The following is a 15,479-nucleotide window of genomic DNA, read 5'->3' on the forward strand; positions in this document are numbered from 1 at the left end:
GTACGCCGTTTAGCCAGCTGCCTTTAGAGCAAAAATTAGAGGTAAAGCGACTAGGTCCGTATCAGCCTAGAAATTGCCCATTGATCCAATCGTACGCCGGAGGAAAACGCACTCGTGCCTTTTCTTCAGCGCATTTCGATAAAAATGAATGGCGTACTTATGGCGAGGATAAAAACGCCTTGTTTTGCTTTTACTGTCTTTTATTCGACAGTGCCGGTACCGAAGCAGTGGCTCTTGTTGGAACAAAATTGGTTATCGCGATCTGAAGCATTAGTCAGAGCGTCTGAAAACGCACCAAAAATCCCAAGTGCACATGGCTAGTGCAGTTAAATATAAATTGTTTGGCAGAGTAAATGTAATGTCGCAGCTCAATGAAAGTTATCGCGTATCAGTCTGCAAGCACAATGAGCTTGTAGATAAGAATAGGCATGTTCTCTCTCGGGTGATTGATGCCATTAAATTTATTGGAGTTCATGAATTGCCCCTTCGAGGCCACGATGAGAAGGAATGCTCTCTCAATAGGGGGGTATTTTTGGATCTAATTAAATACACGGCTTCCATTGATAGCATTTTGCGCGAACATCTCGACACCGTGACAGTAGCTAAGGGTACCTCAAAGACTATTCAAAATGATGTGCTTGATTCGATATATCACATCTATCTACAGCATTTGTTTACCGAGATTGTTGACGCTGAATTTCTATCTATTCAGTCTGACGAAACAACTGACATTACAATGAATGAAACATTTGTTACCGCACTTCAAGTCACGCCACCGGCAAACCTCTCGCGGCACCTACGTTAAAAATCATTGTTTACGGGAAATTCATGTGGCCATCATGAACGTTGAAAAACGCTACTGTGACATCATATTGATAACAAGTCGCTTGCGGCCCTTGCCCCACCACCCGATATTGTCACGAGCCGCCACTGATATTTTTGGTGACTGACCAGAATTACTCAGCTGTTTATTTCGAAGCCACAATAGGTACGAGTTGTTAGTTACTTACGTTACACCCCATGTAGACTGTATGTGTGTCTCTCTACGTCTTTTGGTCTTACTCTGTACGCCACACCCCAACCCCTTTGCTTTATCAATATAATTACACTTGTACATTGTACAATGCACATTGCACATATGCATACCATAATGTGTAGTGTGTACCCGATCACTCAATCGTTGTGCGTTTTACCGAGGCTCCTCCATTCTTATATCACAAGTATATTCACCACAAGCGGTGATCGGACCTTACAGCTTACGTGGTCGTAAAATAGAATGAAGTACCGGTCATCTAATAGGAATGTAGCTCTGTTCTATAAACTGTTCACAGTGCCCATTACTCATATAACCAACCCTCATGTATGATTTTTAAATCGGACGAATATCAGTTATACGTTTATATTACTCGTCAACAATTGGAACAGGCTCAAATTGAATATCATGGATGAGTACGTGGGTATTGTATTGCATCACAATTTGTTTCAACTTTTGAGGTTTTGCATTCCATCCTGTATTTTGGCTGATAATCATATACTGGGGATATACCTGCATAATTTAGCCATTCTGCGTGTGAGTGAGCTATAGGCCTACAACACTTTTTTATGTGTACCATATATTCAACTCTGATCCTCCTTCCTATTTAAAACAGCTAGGAAGACTTTGAATCATGCCTCGTACCGGTACTTCGAAAATTCAACTTGACTTGACTCTTGAATTGACTTGACTCGAGTCACTTTAAAAAACCGAGTGACTCGAGTCGCCTTCGATAATCCGATAGACTTGACTCGAGTCAAAATGTGTAATGACTCAAGAGGCTTTGTGATTCGAAGGTAGCAAATGGGTCCCAACACTGGTCAGGGTCTCTATACTTTATTTTGGCCCTAAATGCACCCCGTAATGTCAGAAATTGAACCCTTTCTCTAGTGAGTTTAGAGGCTCTGACTATCTATATCTGGCAACAACCGAAGAAACCCTAACATTATAATATTATATGACTTAACTTCTTCTTATCACAAATGTGATTCCAGAGGATCCAAAGCCCACTGAAAAACCTTCAACAACAATATCAACAACAGTAGGGATCATTGATGACAACCCAACAACGGCCATGCAAATGCCCAGTGAATACCCCACAACTGCAGCGGAAGTGAATCCGACAGTCGCCGTAACTCCAACAGCGCCAGTTGTTGATCCTACAACACCAATTGTCACAAGCCAAGAACCGCCTACTACGCAAGTGGATTCAACTACAGATAGTGTGGAGACAGTTGCTGAGGATGAGAGATTTGATTGCTACCCCGATAGTGCTGCTGTTACACAAGAAATGTGTTTAGAAAGAGGGTATGTCTCGTCAGTTTTCGATTACCCGACATTAAAGTAATTAGGAATTTGATTTCTTTTTTGTATAAAATCATCATTTCAAATCATCAAAATTCAATGTCGAAATGTTATTTTTAAATGTAATATCACCCCACAACTTGATAAATGCATAGTCTTATTAAGTTCCATATTTGCAAACTTTATTGATACCTGCATCCCTATGTTAGAGTCACCAATTGAAAATGGACTATAAGATCAATGCCATTTAAATAATATTGATTTAATCGACAATCATAGTTGATCATGGTTGGCGAATTCATCCTTAGGCATTACATGTATATCTGCTTTTATGCGCATGGTTACATATGTTATATTGAATGTTGTAGAAGTCTTATAATTGCCTTCCAATATGTTTCGAAATATACTAGTTCACACCATTGTGTATATGTATATGTATCTTTATACTGTATATAATTATATACATTTCTATGGAAGATATAGCCACCCATTGTCAGAGGCAATATTACGGACACAATTTCGCGAAAAGGAATCCTGAGAATATGATTTTCTAATCCTTGTCTCTACATACAGGTGTCGATGGGCTGGTGTGAGCGTTTCGGCACCCAGCTGTGTGTATCAGAGTGGGAACATGTACCAGATAAGTGGTGGACCGTCTGTCAGTCCCAGCATTATTACAAGCAACCTTGAGAGGTCGGAATATGGCACAAACCAGACTCACTTTGGTGAACAGTTCTCTACACTTACCATTGAGACCACTTTTGTGTCCAGTACAACTCTGCGGATTAAGGTACATAAAATGATAACTGATATTACTGAACTGAGCTGAAGTGAAGACATAAATAATGATTAAACTCATCGCACTCCAACAGATCAGTGTTTTGATGACATATACTTGGTGTTAATTGAGAATTACTTGTCTTTAATGGGATTTCATGATATCAACTGATCTATTTTTTGTGTGCTGTGGAGATTTGGTTGACTATACATTTTTTGATTGCTATGTACTGGTTCAGTGTCGATATTACCGTAATTCAATTCCATTCATTTTATTGTGATCAATTTCATAATTTCAAAACACCGCAACACCGCTATACAATAAAAGATAGGAAGGTGTCAAAACGACTTGGAATAGTCTTCGAAATCAGACACCCACCCGGCATAGACGATGTAATGATAGTTGTCAGCCGATGTTATTAAGAAAATATGTCTAAAGTTCGTTCTCTGCGTGACTGCCTTATCGCGTCGAGCATGTGCGACGATGAAGACATCGTGCCATGTCACGGGTAAAGCAGCCGCGGCAGCTGGAGCGTCAAGGTCCCGTGGAAATTTCAATAAATTGCAGCTCCATTACGGTGGCGTTCTGAAGAAAATGACTGCGGCCAAAATATTTTTTTTCGTTTTGCCCTTCAATTTGAGACCACATCATTTTTTGAGTGCAGTGCTCCTTTAAGGATATGCCACAAGAGCGGGCTTGTTTTTCCCAAGTCTTTTATCTTCACTGTTATTGTGGTTACTGATTCGCATAATATATACTTTTAACAAATTTTCTGTTGTTGCCTTATGTACCGTGCGGCATTGCAAATAGTTTGAAATGGATTTTCTATGCTTCGTGTAAGTTAACATTCTTTGCATCGAAATATCAACTCAATATAGCATTACACAAGAGACAGTAAAACAGACACAAAGACTGCAGGCCATCATAAAAATAGATATGCTTGGAATTTATGTAGGATTAATAGTGATCCTAGGATTGATTCTGTAATGTGTCCCGTTTGGTCTGAATCATGTTGGTTAAATCTGAACAAGTGAGTATTGGAATTTTTATGGTTTCATTTCATGACTAAAACTGTTTGTAAACCGCGAAGCTCATGTTCCTGCTAAACTTATGAATACAGCTCAATGAAAGAACTAAGCAGTGTTTTATGAATGTGTATTTCTATTTTATAATATGTTGATCACTACATATGATATGTCATTTTAAGAGTTCAAATTGGATGATTTTAGTAACCTGTATTGACTTTTTGATAGTAAAATTTAACAGATACCAATGTGGTAACTGAATTAGCCTGTTGAATGTTGGATTTGAGTCACTGTTTGTATGTTCATCTCATTATTTGCCTATCAATAGATCTACCCCAGTGAAGAGAGGTTTGAGGTTCCAATGAATCATCCGCCAACTATTGACCTTCCGAATAATGCTTTGTATAAAGTAGAGCACACCGATGACGGTGGAGTGACTGTCTGGAGAGCTTCAACGTCTACTGTTTTGTGAGTGCAATTTATTTGAATGTGTTTCATTATACGGAGTAAAGCTAACGATTTGGATTGATAAGTACAGCAGGTGCTTAAAATTAGTTCCACTTCTCCTCTTCCACTTTTTGTAACTGTATTTTGTGAAGCATTACTTTTATTGGTGATTATAATTCTCATGCATAGTTTCATACACTGCAAGGTCTCGTTTTCCAGGTATCACACATTGCTTTGATGTTGTAAATATAACAAACAAATGTACGAACAGATGGGCAACTCTTTCTTACATTTCAGATTCAATTCCAGCATCGGTCAGCTCATGTTTGCCGATCAATTCCTCCAAATTTCTACTTCGGTCGCGTCGAGTTATGTGTATGGCTTCGGCGAGCAAATGCATCTCAGCTTCAAGCACGATATGAACTGGAAGACGTACGGAATGTTTTCGAGAGACCAAGGAGTGGATGTGAGGATGAGGATTTGATTTTTTTTCGTGCTAAAATTTGTTTTGCATGGCATTTCTGATAACAATTCTTACCTTGATGTCACCAAAGTCCTGTCATTTACACGGACAGACCTAATTTTATTCTGTAGAGAATTGCAATTTATATATCATGACCAGAGATGGTCAGGTCAGTAACGAATTAAACGTGTTTGGAGTACACAAGTAGGTTTGCCAACCTGCTCTACTTATGTATTTATGCTTTTTGAATACTTCCACTTGTACTCGAACAGTTTTGGGGATCAAACTGCTTACTTTTTCCATTCTGGAATTTTGTGCTCAGTTTTCATGACTTTTACAATTGAAATTGCCATAAGAACCTGGTGAATATCCATGTCATTGTAACTGAATATATTTATGAAGATCATCATTATCGTTGCGATATACTGAAAAGATGGGACGGTGCCGAAACGACATGGAGTAGTCTTTTAATCAGACACCCACCTTAGCCTACAGAATGTAAATACGAGGCATTCACGCTGGATTTAAGTAATGATAACATAAAAGGAAGCGACAAAAATGAATGCTGCATGTGTCGGTAGGTGAGGTCGATATGTCAGGTCGTGGTGCGGTAATGTTAAGGGCTCACTAGTATTGATTCAGTAGAAATTGCTTGTATTTCAATTTCAATGTGCAAATGCTCGACAACTGTTGGATAGCCGGCGAGATGCTATTCCACACTCTGGGTGCGGCATACTTGATAGAGCGTTTTCCTGTATTCAGTCCTGACCATACTGCAGTTGTGCGCTTTTGTTTTCGAGGTAAAGCAGTCTTTGAAATTTTTATGATTGTGACCACAACGGAACTGATACATAAACTTGGCAATTTCTAGCTCCCTCATGACTTCTATGTCGCATGCTTTGTTGTGTCATCAGTGATGTTGCATTAATAGCGAAGATACATCTTGTAATTTCAAAGTTGCCATATCTGAGTACCTGCTAAAAGCATTCGACATTTTGAAACTACTTGAGTAGTTTTGAGATCATTCATTCTTTAATTTCAATTAAAGTAGTTATAAAATGTCTTGGAAATTGCTACTTTTAGTTGTAATTGAGTGGGAATGCACGGTAGTACTTCTACGTCTATTCGAGTACTTTGACAATCTATGCTGCTAAATGCCAGCCTGAGTCTCACCAGCAGTTCAGCATACTTACATTGAACAATGTGAAAATAGCGCTGATTCAAAAACTTGGGCTTTAAGGGTTATTTCTGCTTTCCGTTGAAAATACTATTTGTGAAAATACAATTATTCAGTAATGTTCCCACTAGAAGATATATTTTTACACGGTTCCAATAACAAATTGGAAGTTCATTACCGACTCATTTCAGGCGGATGTTAATTTGTACGGTGTGCACCCTTACTTTACTTGTATGGAAGGCGATGGAAATGCGTACGGTGTTTACCTTGTAAATAGTAACGCAATGGGTGAGTATTTCAATGTTAATTGTCAATTGGTGATATGCCTGTTTCAATGATGACATAGCTCTGTGTCTGAATGTTACTGAACATTTTTCTATTTTGTTGTGTTATGTGTTTTGTTGACAAAACTATTTTCGTGCAGATGTAACGATGCAACCCAATCCTGCCATCACTTATCGTAGTGTCGGAGGCATTTTTGATTTTTACCTTTTCCTGGGACCGACCCCCGAGGAAGTGACATCACAATACACCGAGGTGATCGGAAGACCGTATTTTCCTCCGTATTGGTCGCTCGGATTTCAACTGAGCAGATATGGTTATGAGAATTTGGAGAATTTGACCAGGGTCTTTGAACGGAACGTTGGAAAAATCCCATATGTGAGTATCATGTTCTGATTATTTAGTGTTGTCTATCAATCGGAGTTGCGCAATTAAATGATCGAACTGAAATTTCAGGACATTCAATACAGCGACATCGATTACATGGAGAGGCAATTGGATTTTACTATCGACCCAGTGGCGTACGCCGGACTAGAAGAATTTGTCAGACAAGTCAAGAGTAATTATTCGATGAGGTATTTATGCATTGGAATGCTGTGATTTTGTGATAGGATGTCCATTATTCGGCTGATACATGTTACCAGTAGCCAAGTACATTTGTCAACAGCTATAGCTATGCAAATTTCTTCAGCAATGGTGCTGGTGAAAGGATTGTATAATGAAGCAATTTGAACAAATTGGAAAACAAAGGAAACCATGTGTGGGGAAAATACGTAGTAGGCTACATTATTACTGACTACAGCTGGACACTCGGCTATTTAGCCATGGAATTTGTGATATTTTCGAAGCCGTGATATATTACAAATCACATTTGTAAAATTCAGATACATCATCATTCTCGACCCTGCTATCAGTGGTAACGAGACATCAGGCACATATCCTCCTTTCGACCAAGGAGTTGAGGATGGTGTCTTCATAAAAACGCCAGACGGTGGCATTGCTTGGGGCAAGGTCTGGCCGGATTATCCCAATGTTACCGTTGACGAGACCCAAGACTGGGAATATCAAACGGAGGTATAACGGGAGACGTCTATTTGTATCACATTTCACCATTTTTTTTTTACCTTGTCAGAATTATCGAGCGTATGCAGCATTCCCGGATTTTAGCCTGCCCGCCACTGCGCAATGGTGGGGTAACCTCACTGTGGACTTTCACCAAAGGATTGAATTTGACGGATTGTGGATTGTAAGTTGGGAATCAAAATGTCATTGTAATATCTATTCTTGTTCAATCTAGTTAATAGCCAACGGAATCAATTTCAGCTATTTTCTCACTTCAAACTGGATGATGTGAATTGTTGTGACTAGGGCTACTACTGTGACAGCCCAGCACTATTGTAACTGTTAGCCAAAAATATGAATATTCGGTTGATGTTTGTGATGCATGAGTTCACATTAGATAGTGCAGTGTATGAGCCACAAATATGAAGCCATAGAATTTTGGATAAATAGATAATAACACATTAAATTGTCAATGGACGTGTAATTGGTTGTCACAATTTGGTTAATCATTTCTGTTTCATATAAGTATTTATTCCTAGTTATCCTAATCATCCCACTTCTCTCAAACTTCTTGATAGAGAGAGAGAGAGAGTCTTTATTTTCATCAAACCAAAATACATAACACACGGCAGTGGTGGTGGTACAGAAAATATGCATGCACAGTATTCGGTATTAGATAGGAATGATCGATAAGACCGTGAAGGTCATCTAGTCTGATCACACCAGCATCAAACAGGTACACTTGACTCTAAACAGTCTGGCTGTAAAAAATGTTACGGTAGTTGAAAAAATTAAAACAGAAGAAAAATTAAACGATGGTAGCAAATGATCAATGAAGCAATGTCTGGGCGAGGTAGGGCAACAGTGTTAGTGTCACGACAAGCGGTGATCAAGTAGGGCTTTTGCGAATCTATTATAGGGCAATTCACAGATATGTGGTGGTAATGCATTCATTCCAGATGATAGGTCCCAAGTAGTCGATAACAAATGTAATAATAATAATAATCTGTTTTCTCTTTGCTGATGTACATTGTATCGTAATCTTGTGGTGTTTGACTTGATAAAATTCTTAATTAATGGAACTGAAGTGTTTAGTGTTTATACACACATATGATTTTGAGATAAGCTCTGACGTGTCTGGTTACAGGACTCTTTGAGTGACGTCAGTTGGCATCAGACTTTATGACAGATAAATGATGCCATTAAAAACTGTTACGTGGTTGTGAAGAAGTGAAACAAAGCATGTAACTATTAAAACACTATGTTCACCTGTTTTAGATTTTATTACGTTACACTCATACTGACACTGCTACAGTAAGGGATATCGCAGTCTGAGAGAATGGACATACGCACCTTTTTCATTTCTGAATTCGATTTACTCTAGTTGCAATTATGGATGTTGAACTTTCAATGCTCTTTTAGGATATGAATGAACCCGCCTCGTTTGTGCATGGGTCTCCTGACGGCTGCCCTAACAACGCACTTGACAATCCGCCTTATGTACCGAGTGAGTCGTCATGCTGATGTTATCAGTAGTAAAACACCTTGTGACTTTTTCATCCCGTTTACTCGAAGAGCTCGCTTCAAGTACCATTTATGATAAAACACTCTGCATGAGTAGTCGGCAATACGATCCGTTGACTACAAGCGATACTGACCATTACAACATGCACAGCTTGTACGGAAGAAGCCAGAGTCTACCATCTTTAAATGCATGCAGGTAAACTAACTCGTCTAACCCTACATGGGGAAAGCCGATTGACAAAGAAGCAAACTAAATTCTTGAAAACTGACGTATAACCAGTTGATAATTGACTATCACTATCGAATATATACAGTAGCGATAATCACTACAATGGGACATAATCACGCATTGTTTTCATTACAATGAATTTATCGTTATGACTTTTCCTTAATTCTGTTGATGACAATTTTAAGCAATTTGTACACTTTCAGGGCATCGACAGGGGAACGATGCATCGTTATATCACGATCCACCTATCCAGGTAGTGGGAAATATGTCGGTCATTGGCTTGGCGACAATAAAAGCACTTGGCAGCATCTGAGAACGTCCATTATAGGTATAGATATAAGTCACATACGCCTCTATATGTATATTGTATATGCATAAAAGCGAATACGGTTCATTGGAAACAGGAATGCTGGAGTTCAATTTGTTTGGAATCCCGTATATCGGCGCTGATGTGTGCGGTTTTTTCGAAGACGTCACCGAAGAGCTGTGTATGAGATGGATGCAGTTGGGCGCTTTTTACCCGTTTGATAGAAACCATAATGGCATTAATTGGCAAGATCAAGATCCCGGATATTTTGGGGAACAGTAAGCAATCAGTACCAGAGTTTAACTAATGTCTGTTAGCTACACGTAAATTTTGCACTCTCGAAATTAGAACGTAGTATTCTATAAGATGGGTGTGCATGTGTGTGTGTGTATGCTGTTTGGGACTCATACAGTTTGATAGTCGAAAATGAGCTGTTGGTCCAATTGGAATATGACAACACGCCAGGGTTGTAATGACTCGAGTCATGACTCGACTCGAGTCACGATTTTCTGATGACTCGACTTGACTCGGGTCATTTTCTAAAAATGCGGAAATGACTCGACTCGACTCGATTCAATATGTGTATTGACTCGACTTGGACTCGAGTCATTGCGATTGACTTGAACCAACTCATAGGACTCGAGACTAAGACTGCCAAGACCGATATTTTGTCGTAATTTTAAAGAATAGTAGAGTAACCACCTTTCGTCTATTGGTACTGGTGCTTAAAAATGGGACCAGAAACTATTCAAAGTGAGGGACATTAGTATTTTATAAATGTGAACCATTCGATATCACCAAACAGAGTTATAACAGTTGGTTCGGTGGTGAATTGAAAATGACTCGAGTCAAAACTATAAAAATGAGATTGACTCGTGACTCAGAGCCTTGTGACTTGGTTACAACCCTGCAACACGCTTTGCCATACTAGTTCTTATTTGAGTCAATTTCTCCCTGCAGTTTTTGAATATGTCTGTCGCATGCCACCTCATTATGTCGCTTGTCTTTTTGTATTATCTTCTTTTACTTTTTAAAGATTTCTAAATAAATCGTTTTGACACCCTCCTATCTTTTCATTGTATCGCTGTCTTGTGGTGTTTTGAATTGATGAAAATTCCTAATAAACTGAGCTGAGCTGAATTGAACTCTTCCATGAGGGGCATTCAAAGTAGTTGTCAATCCAACACCCATGATTAGTTCAAAGCATACTTATAGCTATCTACCATCGATCAGGTAACACAATGCTGTTATGTGATTGTCCTGCTTTTGCGTAATCATTGTTGTGATTTACTTGGTGACAAACTACTAAGTTATATAATGATGAATTCCATTTTATGTAATATGAATTGATAGAAGGAATGCTCTTTCGCGAAGTTAAGTACTTGTTTAGACACGTTGGAATGATAGCAGTGAAGTTTGCAACGCTAGGAGTTCAAGCTGATGTCGCAAAATTTATCTTTTACGATAGGATATCTTAGTTTGTGTTTGCTGAGAAGTTTGCCGATGTAGTGACGTCTTAGAATATTTCATGATTTGTTTGCGTAAAGCATTTGATTGGCGATTTAAATTTAACAGTGCTCCTTATACAACTCGAAGTAGTTATGTAACACAAATGTTAGCTTATCGCTGCATTCGGTTTACGGAGATATTGCCGACTCGAGTGCGTCAATATTATTTCAAAGGGTGTCTGTCAATTTCATGGCGACCAATCGCAGACACAGATAGGCTTTATCTGCTATTTTCTCGCAGGTTTTTGCTGGATTCGAAAAAAGTGCTGGACGTGAGATACACTTTGTTGCCTTACCTGTACACTCTCTTTTATGATTCTCACATGACCGGAGCCACTGTGGTTAGATCTTTGATGCACCAGTAAGTTTTATGTGGCACTTATTTGAAACTTGCGATGTCTTAACATCAAATATAATATGCCTTATGGTGTACTGACTTGATAGCTTATTGAAATGAACATGCAAAATGCATATGCGGTCTATATGAACATGAAAAATGAAAACAAATGAATACACACTGACACAGCCTGCCATGATAGGTAGATGGGTGCTGTTAATTTGAAAAGCTCTGTCTCAAAAAGTAATACCCAATATCAAGGCATGTCAATTGGTGTTTCTGCTCATGACAAACTGATGTTGTTGTATATATCACAGAATAAAGACTTCCAATTCTGATGTATTTTTGTCAATTTTGTTGAAGCGATAGTCAAGTACCTGAACAAGCATATCTCTGAATCCATCATTCATACACATTTTGCCATCCTAAAATGTATCTTCCTAATAAAAGATTGTACGGCAATAAGATCTCGTAACGTTGATAAAAATTGGAGGAAACTTATCCCTCCAGGATGAGAGATACAATTTGGAGTTTCATTAAATTTAGCGTTGCAGAACATCAAGTCTAGGGGGCCTGTGAAGGAATGGGCATTGACCTTTTACGTTAGAATGCTTACAATCATGATTCGACAAAGCTTTTTCACAAAACTTTTACTACACACAACAAGGGTGGGAAATTCCAGCCCAAATGAAAGAGTTGTTGTGTCAGTGAGTTTCGGGATCGAATTAGTTTAGCACCCCTGCTCATCAACAATCCTTCCCAGTTCTCATTTACGTGAATACAAGAAAAATGAATTGACATATCAACTTTGGCCTGATACAATCCACGGCTCCGAAACTATGCTCAAATGCTGTCCGGCTGTGGTAATAAGAATCTGATGACTCCGATACATATTCTGTACAGCGGTTTATGTCGCAATATATTTCCTTAGATTTCCAGAAGACATTAACACATACGAGGTAGATCGTCAATTCTTATGGGGACAGGCAGTACTTGTCACCCCTGTGCTCGAACAAGGCAACACATTTGTCGATGGATATTTCCCCGCCGGTAGATGGTATGACTACTACAGGTAAAGTGCCTTTTCCGGTCATTTCTCATAATTATATGCAATAGGCCATGTTTTTTTGAATTCAATATCTAATATTTTTATAGCAATGAATGACGCTGTCTAACACAGGTTCCTTCTATTGTCGTGGCCAACTTAAGTTTTTCAAATGTCCCATGTCTCATTCTCTCCAAATTCCGACTGAAATATGCGAAGAATTTATGTGTGTGACATAATAATGAGAAGTAAACCGACTCACGAATGGCATATGACATTATGATCCAAGTCTGATCATTTTATCAGTGATATGTTCGTTTACGGTTATTTTATAACAGAATCTGTGCATGTTACTGTTACTTGTGGATTATCAATGTCATTGCGAGTAAGCTCACTTTTCCTGCATATGGTATAATAATTGTAGTCTGTTCGAATTTGGTTTAGCGCATTTACTGATCTTCGCTCCTGCTGCAGTCAGCAGAAAAGCTTGGAGTTGAACAAATTTGCTATTACCTTTGTATTTTTTCTGGACACACTGGTTAAGACGAACCATTTTCAGTTTTATCGTAATGCTTATCTGTTTAGTCTAATGTGGGATCAACAGCTATGTGTCTCTCTGGATCATAATTAGGAATGTGCTCATACTACTCATATTTTGACAAATGGAAACCATTTCAGCGGTTCTGGAATGGTGTCTCCTACAGGAGGCAGCACTGCCACTTTGGACGCACCATTGGATCATATCAACGTTCATCTGTACGGAGGGAACATCATACCCACTCAAGTTCCTGCCTTGACAACGGCAGAAAGGTTATCATCTTACACGTACGAGTTTTTTGCTTGTGGTTTGAGAGTTCTGTTTTTGCCGCAGCCGGAAAAATCCATTCGAATTAATCGTGGCTTTGGATGAGGCGGCTAGTGCTTCGGGATACCTGTTTTGGGACGACGGCACTTCTGTGGATACGATCGATGGGGGCCTTTACAATATCATCGACTTCACCTGCGAAAATGTAAGGATGTGGCTTTGCATATTTTAGTACTAACAATCGTTCCGCAGTGCAGTGTTTGTAAGTGTCAAATTTATGTTTGTGAATGAGCAAGCTAGATAATAACAGCGACAAAAACGCAGAGATTAAACTGTGCTATGCAAGTTGTAGCGATCAAAGTGTATCAGAGGTGGTAATGCTACAAAGGTCTGTAACTTTTCGCTCAATAGGTCTCTGCTTTGGAAATCTATTTTGTCTAATTCTACCCATTACATGTGCGCTTTTAGAGGATTACAGCTCCGGTTCAAATAAATACTTCGCATATTCCACTTTCGTTAGTGTGGCGAGTTGGCTCAATGCCTTGGCTCCATAACTATTTTTGCTGTGACGCAAAATCATATCAGTAGAAACATGAATGGAGAATTAATAATTGTGACCCAATTCTAGGCGTCTGCGTTTATAACCAACACCACATCCTGAATAAAGCATGAAAAGTGTAAAAATATGCAAACTTGTATTGTCGTGACCATGGTTTTAGAGGTTCACAACGTCATTCTTTTCATTTTTACTAACGACACTGTTTCCGAATAAAGTTTTGGCGCCCTGAATAGAGCCCCCTATTACTAACACCACTTGCCTCACCTATTTTTTCATGTTATTGTTATTATTTATGTTATGCTATGCTGAATTAGATAATCCCAACCAACTGTAACCAAATTTATGAATAATATCTGTAATTGTTAATGCAGGGTGTGATCAGACTAGTTGACCCTACCCAGAGTCATATCGATTACACCCTGTCCTACACCGTTAAGTATATTGTTATAATTTCATGCTTCAATGTTATTTTCGTTTCGGTTGGACGAATCAATAAATATTTCTCTCTTTGTCCCTGAAGATACGTGATATTATCTTTTAGGTAGAAGTTTGAATGGAGCTTGTAACTTGAAAAACGAAGGCCTTGAATAGTTGGTAACATTTTCGCATCAGTTGAACAGTCTGACCTGCAAACGATAAAACTGTTTGAATCTGGCCCGCAACCAAAAAGGCTGACTAAAACTGATCTAAGCATATATAGAAAAATGAGTGGTTTTCGTAGCAATCTGGAAGGCAGCCTGGGAGTTTGCATCGAGCCGAATGCTTTTCCTGTAGTTAACTCTAACCCGGAATGGAATTTCAGAATGAACTTGACGTCAGCCCAAGACCGATTGGTATGACTGGTGAAGACATGGTCCTCGGTAGTGTACGTGTGCTCGGACTTGTGGAAAAGATCACAGAAATACGAGTCGATGATGTCGTACACGCTGATTTTACGCAAGATAACGTAACTTTTGAGGTGAGTGAGATGAAAACGCTTATGGTTGACTAAAATTGAGTAGATATTTTGGATCGTAACACTTCTTGATCTGTGATTCTCAGTTATTTTGATACCGGTATCACAGGGATACTTCCACTCAATTTCATTCATAATCTAATAGAAATCCATAAAACCATTAATCACAGAAAAGCGTCGAGAGTCATACGACTAAAAATTATGTTGCCATTAGAAATTCTAATAACAAAATATTAAACAATATTGTTACCACTAAAAACTGTTTCAGCTGAGAATCAACGGCATGACGAGTGATATGAAGACACAGATAACAGTGTCGTGGACCGGAACAACAGAATTCAGGAGAGTGGATTGCTACCCAGATGCTATGACCGGTAGCAGTGCAGACTGTGAAATGAGAGGGTGGGTGGATTAGCGAATATCATGTCGATGTCCCAAAAATGAAAATTGTACTAAAAAAAGCAAAATAATGATGTCTAATGTCTAATTACATTGTCAGTGGCCTAACCTTGAAATTAATAAAGTCCATTCTTGATTCAGTCGTAAGCTGATGGCTAAAAAAGGGGTCCTAGCTTTTGCCCTGTCCTAACCACGATGTAGTTGCCCAGCATATGAACAAGCTTGCCTAAAATACGGAC

At 38.9% G+C, this 15,479-nt stretch overlaps 1 protein-coding gene across 1 annotated transcript in view; it reads left to right on the plus strand.

Moving 5' to 3' along the window:
* The window catches only part of LOC145456375 (maltase-glucoamylase-like), a 49,906-nt gene that overhangs the window by 2,849 nt on the left and 31,578 nt on the right, over positions 1-15,479 (plus strand). Inside the window, exons 3-21 of the mRNA XM_080334448.1 lie at positions 2,029-2,341; positions 2,912-3,128; positions 4,470-4,609; positions 4,886-5,054; positions 6,420-6,516; positions 6,653-6,888; positions 6,967-7,085; positions 7,395-7,584; positions 7,643-7,756; positions 8,995-9,079; positions 9,148-9,292; positions 9,529-9,653; positions 9,730-9,910; positions 11,382-11,501; positions 12,409-12,549; positions 13,201-13,332; positions 13,394-13,532; positions 14,689-14,844; positions 15,110-15,243. Coding sequence (XP_080190574.1) covers positions 2,029-2,341; positions 2,912-3,128; positions 4,470-4,609; positions 4,886-5,054; positions 6,420-6,516; positions 6,653-6,888; positions 6,967-7,085; positions 7,395-7,584; positions 7,643-7,756; positions 8,995-9,079; positions 9,148-9,292; positions 9,529-9,653; positions 9,730-9,910; positions 11,382-11,501; positions 12,409-12,549; positions 13,201-13,332; positions 13,394-13,532; positions 14,689-14,844; positions 15,110-15,243 — 2,953 coding nt within the window. The remainder of the gene's footprint in view (positions 1-2,028; positions 2,342-2,911; positions 3,129-4,469; positions 4,610-4,885; positions 5,055-6,419; positions 6,517-6,652; positions 6,889-6,966; positions 7,086-7,394; positions 7,585-7,642; positions 7,757-8,994; positions 9,080-9,147; positions 9,293-9,528; positions 9,654-9,729; positions 9,911-11,381; positions 11,502-12,408; positions 12,550-13,200; positions 13,333-13,393; positions 13,533-14,688; positions 14,845-15,109; positions 15,244-15,479) is intronic.

This window comes from Botryllus schlosseri, chromosome 14, assembly GCF_051294905.1.
Source record: "Botryllus schlosseri isolate E-star chromosome 14, Bs_hap1, whole genome shotgun sequence".
NCBI classification, from domain to species: domain Eukaryota; kingdom Metazoa; phylum Chordata; class Ascidiacea; order Stolidobranchia; family Styelidae; genus Botryllus; species Botryllus schlosseri.